The sequence below is a fragment of the Melanotaenia boesemani genome, chromosome 4 (genome assembly GCF_017639745.1).
Source record: "Melanotaenia boesemani isolate fMelBoe1 chromosome 4, fMelBoe1.pri, whole genome shotgun sequence".
Lineage (NCBI taxonomy): Eukaryota > Metazoa > Chordata > Actinopteri > Atheriniformes > Melanotaeniidae > Melanotaenia > Melanotaenia boesemani.
Genome location: NC_055685.1, coordinates 8,408,132 through 8,432,653, shown reverse-complemented (window position 1 = coordinate 8,432,653; position 24,522 = coordinate 8,408,132). Strand labels below are relative to the sequence as shown.

At 39.2% G+C, this 24,522-nt stretch overlaps 2 protein-coding genes across 3 annotated transcripts in view; both read left to right on the top strand.

Annotated features, from left to right (window-relative positions):
• pik3r5 (phosphoinositide-3-kinase, regulatory subunit 5) overlaps nucleotides 1–2,461 on the top strand; it is a 28,043-nt gene extending 25,582 nt beyond the window's left edge. Inside the window, exon 18 of the mRNA XM_041982049.1 lies at nucleotides 797–2,461. Coding sequence (XP_041837983.1) covers nucleotides 797–947 — 151 coding nt within the window. The 3' untranslated portion in view covers nucleotides 948–2,461. The remainder of the gene's footprint in view (nucleotides 1–796) is intronic.
• Nucleotides 2,462–2,775: 314 nt separating this feature from the next.
• LOC121637780 (phosphoinositide 3-kinase regulatory subunit 6) lies at nucleotides 2,776–24,408 on the top strand. 2 transcript variants are annotated; one of them, XM_041982053.1, is made up of 21 exons: nucleotides 2,776–2,859; nucleotides 10,643–10,730; nucleotides 10,911–11,015; nucleotides 11,412–11,503; nucleotides 11,746–11,814; nucleotides 12,357–12,489; nucleotides 13,582–13,651; nucleotides 13,743–13,941; nucleotides 16,784–16,931; nucleotides 17,697–17,783; nucleotides 18,510–18,756; nucleotides 18,925–19,197; nucleotides 19,833–19,920; nucleotides 20,509–20,631; nucleotides 21,332–21,439; nucleotides 21,518–21,620; nucleotides 21,825–21,886; nucleotides 22,067–22,157; nucleotides 22,337–22,398; nucleotides 22,498–22,601; nucleotides 22,713–24,408. In XM_041982053.1, the coding sequence occupies exons 2-21, from the start codon at nucleotides 10,670–10,672 to the stop codon at nucleotides 22,867–22,869; spliced, it is 2,382 nt and encodes a 793-aa protein (XP_041837987.1). In that variant the 5' UTR covers nucleotides 2,776–2,859; nucleotides 10,643–10,669; the 3' UTR covers nucleotides 22,870–24,408. The 2 variants fall into 2 exon arrangements, with proteins under 2 accessions (XP_041837987.1, XP_041837988.1); XM_041982054.1 differs by lacking the exon at nucleotides 2,776–2,859 and adding an exon at nucleotides 9,400–9,524.
• The last annotated feature ends 114 nt before the right edge of the window (nucleotides 24,409–24,522 follow it).

The following is a 24,522-nucleotide window of genomic DNA, read 5'->3' as shown; positions in this document are numbered from 1 at the left end:
ATAACAGTGAAAATTACCACAGTGCGAACGATAGGATCAAATCATTACAGACCCACAGGCCAAGAGTAAAAGACGAAAAAATGACAATAAATAGAGAAATAATAATTAAGGGTACATTAAAGTCAAATAAAATCAGTTAACCTCTCACCCTGGACTAAAGGCCAAGGAGTAAAAGTGAGCTTTCAAACTCTGGGGCAGCACCATTAAGAGACTTAAAACAAATAAAATATTTTTTAATTAACTAGAAGATATACTTAAAGCCAGTTAAAGGAAGGTAATGTTCTCTCAATGTACAAGTTGAATCATGTGCCAGCATTTTGTACCAACTGTACGTGTGGCTGTATCACTGTTCCAAGCTTGTGTGTGGACAAAACCGCATTGACATGGTTATCAAGTTAGCGAGACATGCTGGTATGCAGCTGGAACAAAAAACACCCAGCTACTTCTTGGTTGTCTTTTTGGTTGCCTTGCAACTGGCCCTTAAGTTGGCCATGATTTGTTGTGTGCACCTTAATCCTATGCCCTATGCTCTACCTCTGCAGCGACCACAACCCAGACTTCATCCTAGGTGCAAGCAGTGATAAACCCCTACCACAGTCTTTGTGAGGGACTGATACTTTAGTGCCTCAAAATAGCTTCCTTCATTGCCTTAGAATATTGGCTCACTATTTCCTACTATTATTGTATATTTATGTTCTTCTTTGTTAAATTACTCATCAAATTCACACCACCTTGTCAGAGTTTAAAATACTTGTGTTGTTCTCGCTAACCACTGGTCTTCCTCTGTCTTACGAAGGTGTGAAATTTCAGTGTGCTACAAACCTGATAGCTCCGCTGACTGGAGGTTGAGGAAATCCCGGACCTCGGCTCAAATCCAGCCTCTCAACCCCACCTTCTGCTCCCTCCTTTGTCTGCCTATTGTCACCTTTAGTGGGGCTCTTCCCTGAGACGGCGGACCAAAGGTTTTTGTGGACTGGAAGAAAAGACCCCTTACTCTGTTTGTCAAAAATCTTACAGACTGCAGAAGAAAAGCACATGGGGTGGATCTTTAAACATTTCTGTCATCTTTAAAGCTGTTTTGGCCTTATAAGGCAGTGTAATGCAACAACTGGAAACAGAAGGACTTGCACAGAAAAAATAGCTGACATGTTCTCAGTGATAACACATAGCAAGCAGTCCCAAGAAAAGCGTGACTGGAGACAAAGAGTCCTGCTGACGCCGAGTATAGCTTCTTCTATACAATGTAGTCGTTCAGTGTTATTAAGAGAACTTTTTACGTGTAAGTCTTCAGGTTTCAGTTCTTCTTTTTGCCTTGACACATGAAACTGACTTGACCACAGTAGCATGAGAATGTGCTACAGTCAATCAGGGTGAGTGTGTAATATCTCAGGTAAAATTGCAATATAAATGGCCACACCACTGCAGTGCGTTGTAGTAAATTAGGGTCTTACAGAGAGACAGACAAGAATATTTCTGCTTATATTTTTGCTCAACAACTGTGCAAAGGCTTCTTGAGGAGTGACTAACAGATTATTTGATAATATCTGAGAATGGACACTATAGATGTACAATATGTAGATGTCTTGCTTGTAAATATTATTTTATGTACTATAGCTTCAACACAATATAAATTTTTAAAGTTTTATTGATATTGATATATTTCCTCACATTTCTAGCCGCAGTTATAATAGTGACCAGCAGAGGGCTCTGTTGACTTTTTCATTAAACTTCACCTGAAGCGCAGGTAAAGATCACACTGACTTGGTGAAACTTGCCATAAAGTCTCATTGTGTATCTACTCTAACTATATCTTATGGAGTAGCATCATCTGACTGTTGAAGCACTTCATCAAGGACACAGATGGAAAAAGTGGTGCTATGCTATGAAATGCATTCTGATGTACATCTTCCTGTTTAACAGATTAATTGCACTTTTCAAAATGTAAACAGTGACATTAAAATTTTGTAATTTTGGTGTTGTGAAGGGATCATATCCTGATTACTTGATTTAAATTAAGATGCAGCCCCAAATGATAAAATATGTTGTGGAAATTGTAATCTTAGTATTGAACTTGGTACTTTTTTTAAACTTTCTAAATAAATGTCTGACACCAGTCCCTGTCCCATACAGGCTTTCTCTGATAGCAATATTAATTAACCCACAACAGGATAGACTACAGTGATATATCATGAATGTATGACATCTAAGTAGAATCATACAATGTTAATTCCTTTTTTTAAACAATTTGAATCAATGTCTCAATAACTTATTATGTTTTAGGTGTTGTCTTGGTGTGATAATGTCAAAATATGAAAAGTATGATTAAGAGGATTGTTTAAATACAGGTTGTCGCTAAACCAGAACATTACCGGTTGATTCATGGTTCAGACACATGGTTTAAATTTTTCTCCTTTTTTCCAGTTAATCACCTTGTTAGATAACAGCATGTTTTGCAATACATAATTAAATATTGAAATGTTGTACATGTTGTGCTTTCAAAGGTTTTAAGAAAGTGAAGTTCACCATAAAAGGTTATAGTGGATTTTAGATACATTCTGACATCATACAGAAAGCTGAATATCCCTTTATATAGTCTATGTGTGTGTGTATGTATATATATGTATATATATATATATATATATATATATATGTATACACATATAGATACACATTCATGAGGGGATTTCTGTCTACGGTGAGTGATCTGATTGGCTCCCGTCCTGCTGGCGGTAGCAGACGTGGGCGTGGTTAGCGGATAGGACTCGTCAGTTAGTGAGACAGATGGGCGAATTAAGTGTCACCGATACTAGTATTCCTACAGTAAGTTAAGCTAAGAAGATGAAGCTATCTAAACTTAAGGTAAGTTTCACGTACGAAATTATGTTTGTACATATTCAGACTGTAGTTAGTGTGTCTACATATTCATGGAATGTCGTGTAGTGTGAAAAATTATACGTATCTTATAAAATTTATATTGTGTAGCATGGAATTCCACTTTAGCAGGAAGGTCTATGGATATCTCCTTCTGCCTTTATTTTACATGAGCTTAAATATTTTCAGTTAAGGGGTGTTTTATAGTTTTATGTTATAAATTTAGCTTCTTCATGGTTATGTGTCGCGCTGAACTGCTGTAAGCTACCCTTTAGTGTTGAGAGAAGTTTATATTAAGCGCACCGCTAGCTGCAGCTCGCAGATCAGATAAGTGTCTGGGCTACTGTTAGAGCACCTGACTCCAACACCGCAGCAGAGGCTACGGTGCTGCTGCTGAAGCCTGCCACACTCCTGCCGTGCGTGCAGGTGCTTCTAAACTCGTCCCACCCTCATATTATTTTTGAATGGGCTGATAGTCGGACTATTAAAAACATCGTGGCCTTTGACGTGGGAAGAAACAGGGGCGGTGGTTTATTTTTTCCCTCCTGAGATAATAAGACCTTGATAACGTGCGTTATCTCACTGCAGCTCTGGCTCTGTTGTGTCTGTTGGGGTCAGAAAGAACTGTTGTATTTCCTCCAGCTTCCGTGTTTTAGATCTGAGCTTCCTGGTACCTATTTCGGGTTAGGGAGATGCAGAGTGGCATGAGGGAGGTGAAATGAGCATGTGGTCATGGGTAATTTAAGCACACGTGGAACTACTTAACTACAAAATATTAATCTTTTTTAGTTCTATATTTTAAATTATAAAAATCTTGAAAAACAGTACTTTTACATCGTTTAAATGCACAGTTGAGCAGTGATAAAACTCGTGTCAAATGTAGTGTAAAATTAGATCTGTGATGTCAGCTACTGGGTGAGGCAAGATAACAAAACAATGACATAAGTGCTGAAAACATTCAGAACCATCATCGTATGTTGGGCAGGTCTGATTAAGAAATGATGTGAAACATGTAGACATTTAATAAGAATGTAAAATGTAAGTGATAATAAAGAATAATGAAAAGGAAAACTTTTTTACAGTCCACATGGTGTTGAATTTGATCTCAGCTGTGGAGGAGGCCTTATCACAAATACAGTAACCATGTTTGAATTCCTTCAAAACCACAGAGTAAATCCCTTAATTGGGTTGAGACAATAGCTGCAGAAAAGCAGCTGATAACCAGAGGATGTTCATCATGAGAAGAGCTGTAAAGAGACACAACTAATTACTAATAAGGTCATTAACCTGTCTTTAACCTGTGTATGTAGCAATGACATTTAATGGATTGCAAAACCAAGCTAGTCTGGTATTTTTCCTTCTTCCTCATACTTGTGACATAACATGAAGAGCATTACTTGCCAGTTTAAATGAGCTGCTGCAGCCAAGGGGTACATTTGGTTTCCAGAGAAAATGCAGGTAAGGATTTTCTCTGGATGAATTTATTGAGAACAGAGTACAATCACGCTAGACAAATTCTTTGATTTTTACATTCCTACTTCATCCTGGCTTGAGCTGGAGCTTATCTTAGCTGTTCTTGAGCAGCATATCTCAATTTGGAAAAGTTTTGCAAATATAAGCCGTTATGCAGTTACCTGCAGGCTGCAGTGTAGCCATCAGGCATGGCTATTATTTGAATTTTACTGATACAAGCAGTTATTTTTGCTTTTAAAAATATCACAACAATAATACTGTGACATAGTTTTGAAACATTGCAAGCAGGCTTTTTGAAACTAAATCTCTACTCTCATTTGTTTAAAAACCTGTGGTCAAAAACCTAGTAAGCAGTACTACAGGACTTGGCATGTATAACCTCAGGTCTTAAGTCTTTTCACAGGCAACCTGTTTATTATAAAATCACTTTAAAAAACCACGTATAAGCATTTAATGTTTAGGCTCCTCTGTACAGTCTTGACTTGCTCTCAGAGTATTTTAAAATGTCACATTAGGCTTTATTTATGTGACTAGAATTCACATTTTTACATATTTTACACCTATAATAACTGTTATAACTGTTGAAAAATAAATTCTTTGCAACCAAAGCGTAGTTTTAAAACCCCTGGCAAAGCCATGCAGATTTTTATCCTACTTGGAGAATAATGCTGATTCTGATCCTTGACTGATGCACCAGTGTCAAATTTTGTGTTTTTTATTTATTTATTTTTTTTAGAAAAACCTGCTCCAAATTTAAGATGACATTTATTTAAAGTAACTAGAAACCCCCTCACTTTAGTACACTGCAGAAACGAGAAAGCAGACAGTTGCAGACTGTCTTCATTTACAGACGCCACTCTTTTGTTAATCCTGCCAGGAATTTAAAGCAGGTTGGGGCATTTCTTGGCATCATGATTTGTCTGCTGGGTCTTTGGAAAGTAGCAGCCCACTTGTGGCAAAGTGAGTTAAGTTTTTTGTTGCTTGTGTTCATGACACACTTATTACATCCTGTTCTGGTAACAGGTTGAGTTCTTTATTCTCGCTGTTAGTCTGAAATTTACTGTTTTAGTGTGACATACTCTGGTCTCTCTGTTAGCATTCATTACATTTTTCTGTACCTTTAGTCCAATTCATGGTCACCAGGAAGCTGGAGGCTATCCCAACAATTAATGTACTCTTCCACTTAGCAGGTGGAAAGCAGAGTACACCCTGGACAGGTTGCCAGCCCATCACAGGGCCGGCACAGGCAAACAACCACTCATTCCTAGGGAGAAGTTGGACTGTGAGAGAGAACCCACACATACATGGGGAGAACATGCAAACTACACACAGAAAGGCCACTGTTTGAACCTCCCACCAGCCAAGACTCAAACCAGTAGGCTTATATTTTAAATAGAAAATGTCAAACGCTAACTAGCTACAGCATTCACTTATCAGCTAACATATAACAAAATAAATATTTTTTTAAATGCATTTATATTTTTATCAATTAGTTGAATGGGAAAAATAGAAAAAAAGCATCATATAATGCTAAAGTAACAAAACAGAGCGCTGGGTGTTAGCTGATTGATTTATTGTATCACACATCACCAGCTCAATAATGAACGCACACCAGGACACTGTCATCCATGCAGCTCCAGTAGAGGCTCCATGCATTCAGTGCAGCAATGTCCAAAACACCATATAAATCACCACAACAGGACATCTTTTAGTTGCAGCTCCAGATGAATACATCTTGTCGAGGATGACTACTCCTTACTTGGTCCTCTTGGGGTAAGAAGAGCTGATCATCTGAGTCTTCCTCATTCATTTGTACGAGCATAGCCAAAGTTTATTCTACATTCTTTCTTCTTCTGTGCATGTTTTTTAATTATGTTATTGGTGTTAGTTTGTCTGTCTTGCTGTTAGCAACATAATTCCAGGTTATGGACAGATAAAAAAAAAAATCAGGAATAAGGAATAAGTGACATTTTTGGGGTGATACGGATCACCATCTGGATCCAGGAATTTTTTTTTTACTATTTGTGAGATTTTGATAATTTTGCCATAAATTCTGGATCTGGTGATCTCAGTGAACCTATGGCTTGGTGGAGGTCTGTGTTCTCTAAGTGCTTTTAGTTTGTTCTTTTCCCACAGTTTCCATAGCCCAGTTTAATCATTGAGATGGTCAAAATTTTAATTAAGAACTTCAAAGCGTCACCCTCACCTCTACGAAATCACATTAGTCCTTCATCCTCAGTGTGTGCCGTCCACAGTTACACTTGTGCTAAGGCCTGTTTAGGCCAATCGCATGTTAGATCAAGTGTAAACACCATTTTTTTTCTATGCTTACACCTGCAGCTATGCCACATCCTTAGCTGATCCCTAAATGTACCAACTAACCCAGTTCTCACCATTATAGTCTCCAAAGCAGGCAGCATACTATTCACACACACACACACACACACACACACACACACACACACACACACACACACACACACACACACACACACACACTAATCTTTTCGGGAAACCCCTTTGTATGTGTCTTCCTCTTTCCTGATGGATCTAGCATACTGCCTCAAGCAGCATAAAACATCACCTTTTCATGCACTGATATCTACACCGATTCCTCCAACCCGCAGCTTTTTAATGCTTTTTTTCTTTGTGTTTTACCCAATTTACCCATTTCATCGCTGATTTAAGCCATAATTGTGGAAACGTTTGCAGGTCCTGAGCTGGAGATTATGCCTGGTCATTTAGGGCAGGCAGGTTTACACACACTAACAGCTCAAACACACAAACGGTCTCTGCTTCAAGACGACTTCCTCTTATTGTCCAGTATGTTGATACAGGAAATCACTTTGATTTATATCCCCCCTACTGCTCGTACTACATACGTCTGTTTTTGGGGATCTCTGCAACCCCTGCATCAATGGTGCATGTATGTGTGTCTTTGCAGGCTTATAATCAGAGATGATGAACAAAGAGGTATTATTTCTATTAATATTTGGGACTTTTCAGCACAGACATGGAAATATGAGGAAATGCTTTCTTGCTTATGTGGTCAACTGGCCTATGAACACAGTTCCTCTTAATTAATTTATTTAGGTATTACTTGGCAGCTTCTAAGGGGATAAACCTCAAAGGTGTTTTCATCATTGTTCTACTTTGTCTAGGTCTAAATGTGTGAGATGATGAAGCCTGTTAGTGCAGCATCCCAAACGGGGGATTTCCAATCAAATATATTATACATATATAGAGAGAGAAAAAGAGAGAGAGCACCCACCGTGCGTCACCCCAACACCACTTCTGTTTTGCTCTATGAAAGCACTTCCACACGACACTGTTAGGCCCTTCCTGTTTTCTGAGACTCCTGAAGTGTGCCTGAAAGGAAATGAATGTCCTTGTTTTCTGTTTAGTTGCAGGCCATCATATAGTAATACGTGACAGCAGCTGCTTGTGTGGTGAAGGTGTCAGTAGATGTGTCATAGCAGAAATTAGATCAGGAACTGATTCACATTGGTGATAAATAGTCAACAATCATTCTTTTTATACTGGTATCTGTTTTTGCACCTCAAGTATGACATTTGTTCTCTATCTGTTGCCAAGTTTTCTCAGTCAGTTTCCTTATTTTGAAGCACCGATGCCAACAGAAACAGCATGTTGGAGTGTTTTAAAGTGGTTAAAAACATGCCATGGATGTCCACCCTTATGTTAAACTAGTGACGTGTGTTTAAATAAAGTGAAGGAATGAGATGTAGATTATTTCTTTGGTGCAACATTTGTACATAGTTATGGTTGCAAATGTTCATGCTGCTCATACGTTTGACTGACTGTTGGACTGCACCACTGTTATTGGATTTTTTAAAAGCATTGCTATGTGTTTTATTAGTTTTAGTAGGTGTTTTATTTAAATCACATTATCCTGCTTTGGCTTTACTTCCAGCTAAAATGCAAAGAGCTTTGTTTGAATGCAATATATCATATGACGTCATGCAAATTTAGCTTGCATTTGATGTTTCAACGATTCTTTCTATTTCCTGGTTTGTGCATGTAAGACTAAGAGCTTACATTGAGATTATATTAAATCTTTGTGCAACAATAACAGTTGTGGGCTTGAAACAAAGGCTTCATTTAAAACACTCTTTTAAAATGCTATGTTTTGCTATCACTTTTTGCAGAACCTTTTCTCTAAACTGCGTTTTCCATGTTAGTTTTTCATAAATTCTGACTAATGTGATGCATCTATTCTTGAGCCTTTTTAAAACAATTGTTCCGTTTGTTTCGGCACGTCTCTTGTCTTTCACTGTCTAAATATAGAGCATCATCTGCCCACTCAGTTTGACAGAAAGGAAGTTCTGCACTTGTGGCAGCTCTGTGGCTGAACTGTATTAGTAATTTCTGTTTAAAAAAAAAAAAATTAACACAGAGGCCTTAATAGCATGTTTGCGTCAATTAGAGTGCATGCATGTTCAGTGATATATGTGCATGTGAAAGCTTGCTTAGATCTCTGTGATAGTGCAGTTTGCATTAGCAAAGGTAAATTATTATAAAAAAAGACAGTCTTTGGTGCAATAAGTTGAGTTAAACTTATAAGTTTGACTGAAGATGCTTAAAGAGAAAAACTGAGAGAAATGACAGCAAATAAAGTGTAACAAAGAGTAACAAGGAGGAATTATTCTACGTCTGCAAAGTTGTGGGTGAACAGAGAGCTTTCAGCTGCTGAGCCAGCACTGTTAAACCTGTTTTAACTGCTGAGGGATCAAGGCTAAATCCATCACATGTAAGTCCTTTCATTGTACTCATAGGGCCTGTGGACTCACCCCCTGTGTGCTGTGCATGAGGGAGAAATACCACAAGTAAAAGTTTTGCCAAGTTTAGGAAACTTGTCATGAGTCAGAGATCTAAACATAGTTTTGACCGAAATGAGCAGAGTCAGCTGTGACTGACCTAAAAGTTTTGACATAATCCAACATGTCACACAAAAACACCGCTTCCTCACGCTGCTTAACTCTATCCACTGTCACTGCTTAACTCACTCCTTCTCACACAAGGAAACACACTCGCCAGTGAGTTGCTACTCTCACTTGACTGCGACTCACTCCATCGCTGTTTGGCTTACATGTCAGTTCCCAGCATGTGCAGTGTGTGAATGGAGGAGAACTGGTTTTGTTTCAGTGCTTATGTGGAACAGGGTAAGTTTATATCAGATTATCTCAGCTGGCTTTGGTTATTTTGTCACTTTGTTTCTTAAAATGCATTTTTAGAGTTTTGAATTTGATTAATTTGGCTGTTAGATCAATTTTACCAACTATGTGAAGACATTTGCTTGCATCATCTCAGCCGATGTCTTGTTTTTGTTAGTCTCAGGTCTAAAAGTTCTTAAGGTTCACATCTAATGTTCTTTTCGTCTTATTATTGCAAATGTGGTTTAATAACGAAGCTTCATGAACAATTTGTATAGATGTATACCAAGAAAATACATAGAAGTCTCATCTATTGCCCTCCACTGAACAGTCTGATGTATATATATATCAGGAGATTTCATCAAGTTCACAGTCATTTTTAGTGGTTTTGATGGTCCCGTTTGCTAAATGTATCATGCATGTGTTATATGTCTTTTAGGATGTGAAAGTAAGCGTACAAGTGATGCATAAATTGGCAGGTTCAGGTAAAATTTGTGCAGTAGATGTGTTAGAGACTCGTATGACTCACAAACCTGTGTGGGTTGGGATACAGGAACTGGCTTAAGTGGGTTTTACTATTTATGTGAATACTTTTTAACACCCTATATTAAATGGAAGTGATCTGTTAAACGTCATACGGTTTGGAAAAATATGTGTAAGTGTTTGTGTAGGTTGACTGACCTTTTATACCTGGGCAAATTCTGAAAGATGTCTCTTAAGAACAAAAAAAAACAAAATAAAAAACAAAAAAAACAGTAATATAGAGGTTGTAATCAGTGACAGTCACTTTTTAAAAGAAGATTTCCTCTGTTTCACCTCTACCTCAGTGGTGGAAAGAATGAAACAGTTAACTTGAACATTCAGCATCAGTTTCCTAAACAGGAAGTAGAGACCCTGTAGTTTACACACAAGTGCAAGAATAAAGCGAGACATTTGGAGAGAGATGTTGTTCTTCTGACACACCACATATGTACCAGGAGTGTGCGCGTTTGAAATAGCTTCCTTTAAGACATCTGTGTAATTTCACGCTCGTCTGTCAGTAAGCAGTCTGAACAAAACAGCCACGGTAACTAAGGTGGAATAAGTAACTTGGTGTTTGATCATGGAAATATTTTGTCTTGTCGCAGTTAATAGACCCACAGTTCATGTGAGACATGACCAACAAGGCCCACTGGGATAATAACTCCAGCACCATGGACGACATGGAGCCAACAGGTACAGCACACACACTCACACACATTCAACATACAGAAAAATGAATGAATTCCTCCTTTTGTAATTATTAAGGAAGTTTTCTGGCTTTAACAAATGGGTGGCTTTTCTTTGGATTTTATTTTGTGTCAAACTGTTTAATAGTTAGACATTTAATATAAAATGTCTTAATTTTATTGTCAGGTGGCTGCTCGCCCACAGTTCCACAGCCTGACTTGTATCGCAGCGTCCAGGCTGTGCTGCCCCGAGAAACAGACCCACAACAGCCCGCAAACTGCTTCAACAAAGGTAGTTTATCATCTTCTTCACTGTGCTGAAATACTACAAGTATTAAGATACAAAATTGTTATTGTTTTGCAAGTGATGATCAAGGTTTTCTCACATGTAATATAACAAATCATAGCAGATCTTCTTTCAGGGTCATTTTTGTTGTTTGTTTCTGTCTTTTTGTATTAAAAACTATTCCATTTGGTAAAATTTTCCTTCACAGAGGTTTAACTTCCTCTGTGAAGTTAGCATGAATCACACTGTGGAATATAGCAACGCTAGCAGTGTGAGGGTTGTTGTTACTCATCAAGTATATTTGAGACTGGCAGAGTAATGAAGAGCGGTGCGACACACTGAGTCAGTATATTTATTTAGAGCTTGTATCTGTTAAGGGCTTGTGTGTGTGTGTGTGTGCAGGAATGCTGAGATGGACACTTCACAAAAAGGTTCAAAACAATCCCGTCAACAGCTTATCTCTGGTGTGGGTGCTGATAAAAGAGCTTGAAAAGGTACTTGATCCGTGTTGTGGTATCGTGGACACTTTCGAACACGTATTTTAAGAGGTGCACTTTACTGCAAACCAGTGTTTGTGTTGAAGTACTTCTCTCTCCAGTAAGTTCTTTAATTTGTTTCACTTGCACTTTCAAAGAGGAAGGAAGCATTAGTCATCTTGGACAAGCAAAAGTCATTATTTTAGTAAAATGTATTTGTCCATGGTCGAGCCCTGATACACTGATTATTATCTCCGCAGGCTGAAAGATGGGACTCCCGCAAATGCATCATCCCTTTGCTCCACACACTGATGTATGCCATTGTTCAGGTACAGTATTTCTGCCCAAGTGTTGCACAGTTAAAAGTTGGCTGAAACTTCCTGGTTCCTGCTTTTATTTTTGTCTCTTCTTTTTACAGTATTTGTTAAATGCATTCATGAGTTCACCTTATTTTCATGTGTGTTGACTTTGGGTGTGTAACTGGTTCTAAATATAAACAGCTGAACTGATCAGTTTTAATGTGAATGCATCTGTTATGTAGCCTTCTAAATGCTGAAATGACAATGTTGAATGATTTATGCTGATCAGTGATGATGTTTTAAGGGTTGATATGTGGAGAGTTTTGGACTACGAAAGCTTGTATCACCAAGCAGGAAGAATTACTTATAATTCCTGGCATGAATGTCAACAAGGAAGTTGAACTTGAAACTGCATCAGTGCCATATCTTTTTTTTCCTCATACTTTGGGGGCATTTGTCACAGTGATAATTGCCTTTTGTGAACCGTAAACAGGCTCTCAGGTATTTAGTTTTGCTGTATAGCCTATAATCTGTTTAGGTGATATCTGTTTGTGTGTTTCGTGACTTTTCAGACGGCTTACATCCCAGATGAACTGTACAAACGCGTGTATGACTTCTGTAAGAGACTACTGACATATCCTCATCCCTACTGTGCCGTAGGCCTCAGCTACACAAGACAGATAAGAACTGAACGCCTTGTTCCAGGTAGTGAGCTTCAACTCTTCCATCATTACCTTTCACCAGTAAAAGATAAGATACAAATCACTTAACAGGCCAGATTCTGCTTGATATGCCTTCGATGTACTCTTATGAGTACACGTTTCTCAGGAGAGAGGTTGAACTGATTCTTATAGGTGAATGTTGGTTGTACAGCTTGTTAAATGTGTGACAATGTACAACATAGAAAAGCTGTTCTCTGATATTAAAAGTGAATGAATGTCCTTTTCATGCAACCAGATTGCACCCACATTAATTTTAGCCTTCCTGTGAAAGCTTACAAATTATTCCTGAGGTTGTCACTTTAAATTAGGTTTTTGTCTCCCTGGGAAATAAATCTGTCTGAGAAATTCAGGTTTATGGATGTGTAGAAAAGATTTGATAAAAAATAACCAAAATATTCAAAGACACAGAAAGTAGACGTGGTTTTGTGGGCATTTGTTCACAGAAGTAAAGTAGAAAATTCAGTACTTAAAGTTTCTACACTGCGTCTGACTCTGAAGTTTAATGTACAAATTTCTGGACCTGCTTTAAACCAAAGTGGTTGGATGGTGACAACTCAGTTACCTATCAAACTATCCAATCAAAGGCAGGTGCCTCCCACCCTGCTGGATGTCCTAAACTGAAGTAGATTTCAAAGATGGACAATAGCAGCATGTCTATTGTTGGGGAAGTGAGAGGTTACTCTTTAATTTAATGTATGAAGACTTGCTATTACTATCCAGGTGTATCTTTTGAAGTTGAAGAGCACAAACTTATCTTAGTAATACCAGAAGTCTTCAAACATCAAATTACAAAACTAGCTTTTATTTCCACAACTTCAAATAGTAATATCCACCTGTGTCACAGAAGTACTGGTAATGTCCATCTTTGAAACATACTTAATCTTTGGGACTTCTGGTAGAGTGGACGGCAACAAAAGCCACCTACCTTCTGATTGGACAGCTGTAAATCTAATAAAAAAAACATATTATGATGTTAAACAAGCTGCTCATTTACCAGGAGTGCATTGGTTTATATTAAGATATGATGTATGAGAATGTGTGATGATTAGTCATTAAATGCTGGTTTGATCAACAGGTCTGATGTATCAGAGGATGGTCACAGCTGAGCAGAGGTTAAAAAATGAACACTATCCTTTTCAGGAGAGGTGAGCCATAAACTTAACAGTTGACAGTTTATTTTATTATACTTCCTGGTTGTCTCTAACTGCCTACCATGTGTCCATTAAATACCTGCAGGGTTTTTGTTTTTGCTGATCCAGAGGTCATCACTGGCTCCTTGATCCCCGTCCTGTTTGGGGATTTTGAAGTATCCAGCACAGCTTCAACAGGATTTCTAGGTCCTCTGGATCACATGTGCACTGTTGTCCAGCACTCCTTACAGGCTGCTTTAGGAGCAGAGCAGTGCCATGGGACGAAACTGGCTCAGACTTTGAGGGTCAGTAAAGTTGGATAGTTTTCTTTGTTCTCTTTGCAGCTCTCAGGCTCTTTATGTTTTTCTATGCTGCTATGCTGTGTTTCTTTGTTCTCTGATTTTAACTTGTTGGGCTGACTTCAGGTTTACCCTGCCATCTTGATATAAAGTCCCCTGACTCAGAATGTCATAACTTACGGGACTGGCTGAAGGTTTCACCGAAACATATGATGTGTGATGTACTTATAATCTCAGATACTCTGATCTTATCATTTGTGGTTTTCCTCCACGAAAAGGATTCAGCATCGGTTGTTTATTTGTACATATATATAATTGTACTTTTCTTTGTATATCTTAAAGACTAAATACTACTACCATCATTCCTTTGAGGGTCAGACTTTTTTACTTTCACTGTTGGAAACATACATCCTGGGATGCAATTTCTGGGCACATCATCAGTGATAGGACCTGAAGTCATGGGGGGTTTCGGGTCTCTCAGCTTCAGACCCCCTCACCCAGGAGACCCAACCAGGAGTGATCAGTTCCCGGCCTGTGCCCAAGAAGCATTTGCCCACTGTTTGTTCCTCACAGCTCTCTCTGCAGCCTCGACCGGTGGCTCTTGTCTTGCAGGCCCCTGTGTCTACAGGAGACTGTAGACCCTGCAGAGTGACTTTCCTGCAAAGCCTCTCCCCCCAAATTCAATGGCCAAGGACCGTGCCCGGTTTGCAGCCCTCCTACGCCAGCCCCCGCATACTTCTCCTGCTTCCTCTCACTGGCTTCCTCCATCCTCTCCTCCCAAGGCACTGCTGGCTCCAGTACGCCAACCTGCCTGGATGTGTCTGAGAACAGCACGATGGTTGCAGGCTGGTCTCCACAACGTTTTCAGGAAATCTCAGCTGCTTTCCCAGGTCCACCCTCATCTGCCAGTCATTTGCTGTTCCCAGGAGACCTGGCTGGACTTTTGGTCTGGGAGTTGGGCACTCACCTTCTCTTATGAAAAGGATTTTGCACCACGGTGGTTGTATCCGCTTACTGTGGTCGATGGCAGTGGTGATGGAACCAGCAACCACCTTCAGCCCCTGGTCATGGTGCCAACAATAGCAACCATCTCCCAGTGCAGTCGGGCAGCTGCTGAGGATGTGCTCCAGAGTTCATCTTCCTTGGCACAAGGGACATGTTGGAGTTTTGACCTTGCCCCAACAGAATAGGTTTGATGGGCTGGGCAGGGCATCATAGACAGACTGGATCAGGAATTTAATGCAGTGGGGTTCAGCCCTCCATGAGATCTTTCTGTCAATAGCTTCTTCCCAAATGGTTCATGTGCTCTGTTGCTTTAGTCCCACCATCTGGCTTGCATGTTGCTCCTCGACCCCACCACTCGCTTCCTATTGGACCAGATCCCGTCTTTCCTTTCCCTCCAGGTTTCTGCTGCAGGTTGATGGAATATTTCCCAGTCCTGCGTGGCCTGTCGCCACCAATCCCACAAGTTCTCTGTGACGCAGCCATGATTCTGCCTGGTCCACAGCCTCCTTTGCCCTCCACTTTCTGCCAGTGCTCTCCTTGATGCCAGCTAGAGAGAGTTTTGGGTCCTTGGATTTCCTGTTCTGGAGCACCTTCCTTATATATTTAAATTGTTTTCTTGGATGTGATTTAGTGATGTTGTAAAGAAATGAGGAACAAAGAAAATATTATCGCTAAGTGTTGCTCGAGTTGGCATCCTGGTGAAATCAGCAGTTATTGTAACTTACTTGTATTCATAAACTGTGTGTGGCCTGGTTTGCAAGCAGACACACTCACACCTGAATTTACCTTCAGTTTCTGGCATCTAATATCTGTGTCTCTTAACCTGATAGTATTCATTAACCTTTTAAGATCTAAGATCTTGAAGAACAGATGGTGCCAAACTGTCAAAATGGCCACAAATGGTGACGTTTGCTTGCACGAAAACCTTATTAATTTTGTTCTGCTTTACTTTATCAGTCAGCCTTTGCAGAAATCCTGTTCACATAATGTGCTATGATTTGATAGAGTTTCAGAGCTTAAAACTTTAAAAATTTGTACTATACGACACATAGTTATCTTAATTTATCACACGTCTTAGCAAATCTCCTTTATCTATGACTCTAACAGTATTCAATTAAACGTTGTGATTGCAGAGATATATTCATTACATTATTGGTAGGCAACTTTTAAAGCAGACACCTGCAAAACAGGCACAAATGGCCATGTGTTGTAGAAAATGAAAAACTTCAAAATGGCTCCTAAATAATAATAATAATATTAATAATAAATAGGTAATGATTTGTTCAAATTAGACTGTGACCAATGTCGTCCTACTCTTAAGAAGCAATATTCAAAGAGCCTCACTGTTCTGTCGGTTATTCTTTTCTAAGTAGGAGTTTTTGTCTTCATTAAATGAATCCTCGTCTTAGCCTCAAGTTAATTCAAGAAGCATTTTTATGTTGCATTTTTTCAGAACTGCAAATACACATTTTAATTGCTCCTCTCTTAGACATTTTAAAGCGTTTACAGTTCTTACTTGTGGGGATGCAGGTAACATTAACTGTTGGGGAATTTTTTTACTTAATGGAGTAAATTTTTGCTGTTAGATCCAAAACCATTGTAAATTTTGTGCTGTTGTTTCAAGCCTTGTGGTGTTTGAAACCCCCTGAATGAGGATCTGTTGTTTCAGAGCTGCATGGCGTCTCCTGGCGCTGGTCCTAACATAACACCTCAGCAGGACACACTCAAGGACAGATGCACGCACGCTTCAGACCCCATCACCTTCATGCTATGAATACAGTCTGTATATGTTTATCTTCCTGCGAGTGTGCGTTAAGCCTTGTGTGTGTGTGTTTTGAAACAGGACATGGGTCAAGACATTGAGCCGTACTTTCAGGAAGTGGTAGCGACTCTAGAGCAGAGCGTGGAGGAAGGCAGCAGAGGTGACGGGGAAGCGCTGAGGAGCCGTCTTCAGCAGCTGTACAGAGAGATCGTCTGTGACACAGATTCAGGTATTAGCCAAGCTATGCAGTGTGAGACACCACTGTCAGCTCTGTCATCTACCTCACAAATCAAATGCTGGTTTGGCCAGATATCTTCGAAGAAGTTACACCTGGTTATGTAACAAGACTGGAGGCAGATTCTTGAGTCTTGATGTCAGCTGTTTCGGAAATAATCCTGTGAGTCATTGGAAGTGATCTGCAAGTTAAACATCAGGGCTCCAGCTGTAAATCTGTCATATGTACAGTGGCTCTATAATCCTATGACACTATTATGCGGCCAGTATTAATTATGATTAATTGCAATGTAAAAACAACTAAATAGTGTAATTTTTTGTCCAATTTCTTAAAAGATCCGTGGCTTGCAGATTTTAAAGACCCTGCATGGCTGCATTCTCAGTCCAGCTGCAGCTACTGTTGATCGTTGTGTTTAAACACATTGCAGGTGATGGACATGTTTTGCACATTTCAGAGCTTGAGAGGCAGTTTGCTACCGAGATCAAACACACGTGCATAGATAGCTGCTTCCTCCATGGCCAAATCTGTACTGTCAGTTGTGTGTATTATTAAAATTTCCGGATATCTATTTCCACTCTTCCCCCTGTTGTTATCGAGCCAGTGGTCCATCCGATGGGCCTGCTGAATTCATTCCAGCTGGAAGACAGAATGATGAACCAGAGCGGAAGTCATGGAGGCGGAAGAGGGGATTCTTTGTTTTAATTGTTAATGTGACAGTTTTGGTTTGTTCTGTTCTCTCTTCCTCCATGTGTGCTGCAGAGCCATTGTGTGGTGGACCCCTGTGTGACTGCCCTCTTCCTAACCCTGAGATGAGCTTCCACCTGTGGACAGAGGATCTGGATATTTGTGAGTGGATCTGGTGAAGGAGTCTGGAGGGAAAAGTTGATACTAGTCAGTAAAATAAATGTGAATTAGAAAGAGTCAAACATCTCTGGCAGACTTACAGATTTATTAGGAAAATATTTCTGTATCTTTGTAAGAGTTTCATTTGGTTGCTGCAGAATTTTTCTTTCAACGTTTTTTAATCATATTTTCAGAAATCTTTATCTGATATAGTTGTAAAGTGTTTATTCAAATTATATGAAATAATTCATAAAAAACTCAAGATGATAGGACCATTTGCAAAAAGGTAAATAAAAAAAACAGACCCATCTGAGGCTGTTCTTCTAAGATGAACCATCCAAACTGTATGGCTGTCATTAAGAACATCAGGGTATGAACCATCAGATTCACTGAAACATGATTCCCTTAAGCTGTCATAGCGTCATGTGATTTTTGAATATAGAGTACATGCCCTGAGCTGCATTATATTTCCTGTAAGATCACCATATAGCAAAACACACTGTTTACTGTAAAGGGCAGGGATTCCTTCTTAAATATTCTTGAGTGTACTGCAGCAGAAATTCCACGTGTCTCTGTTTTATGTATAAGGAGGCATGAGCAACCTGGACGTGTTTGTGTTGATTACATATGAAATATGGCAGCTGTCACTGAGTAAATGTAGAGAAGGGAGTTGAGATAGAAACAACTGGGTGTTGTTTTGTGTCTGAATCATGTTTCCAACGTTAACAGGGCGTGAGCTTGCAAAGTGGTGTCGATCCGGTGATGTGCCAGAGCAGTTCTGTCCCCTCAGCCAAGAACAGGACGACCTGGATCTGGGTGAAGCCCCCAGCGACCTGATACTTCCTTACATGACCCGCTTCTCCATCATGTCAGACGACAGCGGCATCGAGAGGGATTTGCCCACTGGCACCGATCCTTCTCCATCGTCCTCTCTGGACACTTCCAGCATCACTGCATCATGGGAACAATGCAAAACGTAAATTTTTATATTAAAACATTTTAAAGCTGTTAAAAGCCAACCTTTTTCCCCAGAGAAATACATATTTGTTCACCTTGAACTCACTTGAACTATAGTTTTTATCCTTATTTTAGTTTAAATTAATTATATCTTGGAATATGATATTAGATCTTCTTCTTCTCCCAGGGAGCCAGATTCATTGAGGCTCTCACGGCGTGGAGGAATTAAGTTGAAACCATCTGCCAAGGATAGCATGGTGCTGATGCAAGACACACTGGAGGATCAGGGAATTAGTGGTGCAAGGGGAGGAAGCGGAGGGGCCACTCTGCAAAGGCGGGCAGGATCCACTTCCATCCAGAACCCCTTCCCCAAGCAGCAGAGACACTTTACTGCCAAGATAGTCGTTATGGGGGATGACAGAGTCGTGGGTCGCCTGGCTAAGGCCTATTACTTCTTCAGGTAAGAAACATGCGTCTTGATAAAGTTTCTCTGATGGAACAGCTTTGTGACTGCAGAATGTTGTGTGATAAAATATATTGCTTTAAATTGTTTAATGCTGCAAGTTGTGCCACCTCGTTATGATTTATATTTCTTTATTATGCTGTAAAGGTAAGATAGTTTTACTCTCATGGGTTTATACATTGAGCACAGATTTTTATTTTGTTTGTTTTTTGCAGCTGAGATCACATTCATCAAGTACTGTGTGTTAATCTTTAACTCCAGCAATAGAATAAGCTGGATCACTCTGGATATTTTTTCTTGACTGCAAATGCTTTAAACGTGTATTTTCATTTAAAGAAAATTAATAAAGGTTAAAGTAACAACTGCCTACAGTTTAGGGAACATGTTCACTTTTGATGAGACATTTGTAAAGAAAACAATGAGGCCTTAAACTCAAACTGGAAAATATAGTAATGAAATGCTGGACAAGGTTCAAACTACACAGTTATGTAACATAAAACAGATACTGTTACATAAAATAATACTTTACTGCAAATATCATGTAGTGAAATGCAAAACCTTGTCCGAGTGCTGCATTTCGACTGCTGCCCACACTTCGAACTTCTCACGAATCTCTGGTTTGGCCTTTGCAGGAAAAGGGAAGCACGACGGCTTTTTCTTACAATGAAAGTCAGTCTCCAGTTTTACCACATACCTGTGTGTGCAGCTCTGGCTCCCAAGGTAAGGCAACTTCCTTTAGTGAACACAACACCACTTACTGTCTGAGAGTCAATCGCTGATAACGAGATAAATGGCTTATTTTGTAACAGAAAATTAGTATGTGGAAGTGTCGATGTTGTGTGTATTTTAAGTGCTACCTTTCTTTAACTACAGGTATTTACATATCATACAGTAGCTTTTTAACACTTCTCATGTTAAGATAATGGATGAAAAACTACATTATTATTCTCAGTATGAAGGTTTTTTATGCGAATTGCTTTAGTTTGTTCTGAACTTGTGTTTTAGTTTGTTATATTTACTGGTTTGACATCGAGATAAGAGATTTAGAGCAGTTTTTAACTGGTCTGAGCTACTTAACAGAAAAAAATGGATTCAAATTCAAAAACTTGTTTTACGCTATGCATAAATCTTCAAGATGGTTTGCCTTGAACATTTATAAACTTACTTCTTACAAACCGAGGTGCTTATGTTAATTTAAAACATGCAGTAGCAAGAAAAAAGACAGACTGATCTTATTTCCTCATCTCTGTTAGTTTGTGTGAAGTTGGAGGTATTTTTTGGGTTCAGTTTTGTGGTCCTTTTCTGTAGAGAAACCTCCATCAGTCCCAGGGGGATTCCTGCACTCTTGGTTCCTACTTGAGCAACGTGGACCCATGGTACACCTGCAACATCCAGAGTTTGGACTCCATGATTCATAAACTAGCTGACATGGTATGATATACCTAAACTAATGTTTAAAATTAATATATCATGTTTGACTGACTCAGACTTAATTTCTATTTAAGGATGATTAATACATTTGATTCTCTTTAGTGTCCATATTGTGCATTTTCTTCTAGCATGCACGGCTTTCAGCCTGCTTTTCAGTAACTGCGTTACCACATCACTCATTCAACATGGCAGCTGTTCTTTGCATAAGCTGAAACACAGGAAGTTGCATAACATCATGCTTTCTGCAAGGAAATTAGATATGTCGATTTCACCACAACTTCAAGTGCACTGAACTCAAAATGTATTTATTTATATACAGTTCTAAGTTATTATTCAGAAACAGGAACTAGACTAACACTAGTAGTGGAAATAAAAGAAGATGATACGTGAAACAAGGTGGAAACAACCTGACTTTTTATTGTGAGAAGTCATGCAGAAGGATTTCGATACTGAGCATGCTGTAACTACGAGCTTTTCCTTCTTTCATTTCCTCATACTTTGATATATCAAATGAAATTTGGAAAGCAAACTGCTGCTGTGTTAGGGAAGTTATTCATTCACCTATGGTCTAAAGTCAAAATTTTAATTAACACTAAACTTTAAGTCACTTAAACTTTGCAACCTTTTTCTTAAACTCACTTTCAGCACATTATGCAGGTAAATTTTATTAATGCTGCATGACTGTTTTTTGCTCCTCCAGCAACAAATGAACCCCGGCAGGCCGAAAGATCCGTTCATCTCTGATGTCATTTCCTACTACGTCCGCAGTGGCCAGCAGCCTGTTTACTTCACCATCTACTTTGTTAAGGTGGGGTGCATCTCATGTGGGGACTGTTATCACTATCAAAGTGAAGTGCCGTTTTTAAATTTGCCCGATTCCTCTTAGATTACATTCACCAACACAACAAAGAATCCTGTGGAAGATGTTTTCCTCACCCACCTGGAGATGGAGTTTCCAGAATTCAGACAGATTTCAGCAACTGTTAGAGGTGAATTGGATACAAACTGGTGATTTTTAGCTTGTTGACTTTGTTGAATATACAGCTGACTAAGCAAATCTTGAAAGTAAATTGTTGAACTTGTTGTCAACTTCTGCACCTGCCTGTTAATGAGCCACTGATTTGAGTCAGGTGTGTTGTAGGATGGTAGATCTAGGACCGGAGTTTGTGAACTTGTTTCTAATTCTCCTACAGATAAACAGAGAAAGAGCTCATGGGACGTGTGTGGAGCTGTCATCTCCATGAATTACAAAAAGGTGCATTGTTGTTTTTAGGTCCACTATTTCCTTCTAAGATTCTCATCATGGCTGTACTGGTGTAGCCAGATTTCTTATCAGCTAACAAAAACAAGGGCAGATACATTTTCATTTCTAGTTGTTGTTTTCGCAAGACTCATCTGGTGCTTATTTTTTGCTTATGTGTTTCTGTGTTTCCAGGCGACGTTAAGCGGCCGAGATGTGGAGAAAGGAATTTCTGTGAGGACGTCGGGCGCTCAGATTAGTGCTATTCCTTCAAGTGAAGCAGAAGGTTCAATATTTAGTTTTATTTTAAACTTTGCTTGTTGTGTACAGCAGCTGTTCACAGCAGAAGTCGTTTTAGAGCATTTTTCACCAAAAAGCACTTTGCTCTTGTAAAAGAAAAATTCAAGTATTTTCTTTTTGTTTTCATCTCGTCTGATTTCTGTTCTCCCATGATTTATCTCACAGATCTGAACTGTTTGACTCTGACTCTGAATGAAGCACCAACAAAAACCAAAAGCAACGCGGTGGTGAGTTGAGGCAACGCCTTGACAGATGAGCATATAGATACCTTCTGTGAATTTTACTTTAATCCGATACTTGTTACCTTCTTGTTTGGAAATTTGAAGGACAAGATTCGGACCAACAACATAAAGATTCGCACCTTGGAGAGTCGATCTTTTACTCTCACACTAGACAGAGACAGTCGGAGGACCTACAGAAACGTGCAGAGGTAAGGCAATCAGTTATCAGTCTTTTCAGGTTTTAACTTGTTACCCAAAAGTCAGAATTTGAAGTTTTTTCTGCTTCCCAAACTCATCTCTGCTGAACATCTTCATTGTAGCATCGAGGTTTCCCCTTGTCTGGATCCCGGGTACTGCATCCAGAAAACCATAAGGTCCAAATTCAACTTGGGAGAGGATAAAGACGCTGGACTGAGCAAATACATGAGCAAAGCACTTCCTCTACCCATCAATACCTTTGCTGGCATCATTAACTGATGTGATGAAATGACCTGACACATACTTGAGACTGGAGACCATCAGAGCTGTGGTTCGACATCAGGAGTCAAACCATACTAAAGGAATCAATTTTGAGCGACATAGAGCTGCTCCTGGAACCAAGAAGTTTCACGTCTGTCAATCAGCACTCATGAACATGGATGAGAAAACAACCTCTATTTTAAAAGCAATATATGCTGCTCCAGTATCCAGTAAGCTGGTTTTACAGTATCAGGAACTTGCAGTAAAAGTTTTTCACTTTTTATGAGTAAACTTCTGTGCATACTTTAATAATGACAGTTATTATATGCAAATTTTAATCATACCAAAGAACAATATCTCCTTTGACAATGGAGAGACGAGCAGAGAAAACAAAGCAAAGAAACATAAACCAATGGCCACAACAGAAGCTCCTACCTTATAAAACGTACTGTACGCCTCCCTCAAGCTGGAGCACCTCTGCAGTTGTTGCTTGAAGGAATCAGGCCTCACTGGTGCTCGATCATTTTGACATCTGGAGATTTTGGAGAGCGAAACATCCCCTTTGAAGAGTGCTGTTGGACTTCTGCCAATGTTTCCTTGCAAATTATTGCAGTATAATCACGATTCACCTGTCACTGGTTGAAATGTTGTGGCTGATCAGTGTTTGTACCGATTGAGCATGAAAAGCTTTCACCAATCAGTAATTATGTGACATTTTAATAACTCAGCAGGCATTCTGCGTCACAAAATCACTTCATGAAGCAGATTTATTTACTTTAATCTGCTCTATAGATACACTACCTTTTATTGCCTCCCTGACACACATTCACACACACCCACCTGTTGGCCGCTGAAACATTAGTTATTGTATTGAGTTCAGCGACAGCCGACATTTTCATTACTGTACCTGTTACATAATCACCTCTATTATTATGGTGAAAATGATTTACATTAACATTGGGTTTAAAATATTCCAGAACCACCCTGAGAAGAGTGTATAAACAAGAACGGTTGGTCATATCAGGAATTACCACAGATCAGAGGCCACTTTTAATGATAAATTATCGAAAGTAGCAGGTAGACTTGTTATGCTGCTAAGTAATTCCACATCCATGTCAAAAAATATTCATTTTTACTCCATGTTAAGGTGGGAAAAGTACCACAGCCACTACTCATTATTAGCACGGTTTATTAGTGTCATAGTGAATCGTGTCAGTGGTCGTCTGTCTTTAAAGTAATAGAGAGCTGTTTGATATCTGACATGATCATTAGTTAATGGAAAAAGACTAACACCTAATTTTATGTTTTTATTTCTTCTTATTACACACATATGAGCAGTTCATATCTTCATTTTCTTCCATACATGTATGATGTCTTTCAGAAAAGGCCTCAGGAACAGAAAGTTATTATCTTTTTCGGTGTGTCTGTGTTTGCTGGCCTGGAAGGGTAAAATCATGAGTGTGAAATTCATGATTCATTTTGCACATTATTCTCTCCTAATGTCATATATATAAAGGGTTACTTCTCAGTTACAAATGCCAATGTGTAAATAAATAATTTTGGTTTTGTAAAAGATTGTTGGTGTTTTCTCATAAAGGTGGTTGTAATTGCAACCAGTGGTCACAAGAGGGTGCTCTGTAGTTGCTATGAATTAACGTAAGGATCCTCGAG

Bases quoted from the DNA above. Each gene is read 5' to 3' on its own strand.
- LOC121637780 (XM_041982053.1), top strand. From the start codon at position 10,670: ATGACCAACAAGGCCCACTGGGATAATAACTCCAGCACCATGGACGAC. The intron at 21,621-21,824 runs GTGAATTGGATA...ATTCTCCTACAG, and splicing joins GATTTCAGCAACTGTTAGAG to ATAAACAGAGAAAGAGCTCA. The intron at 22,399-22,497 runs GTGAGTTGAGGC...GGAAATTTGAAG, and splicing joins AAACCAAAAGCAACGCGGTG to GACAAGATTCGGACCAACAA.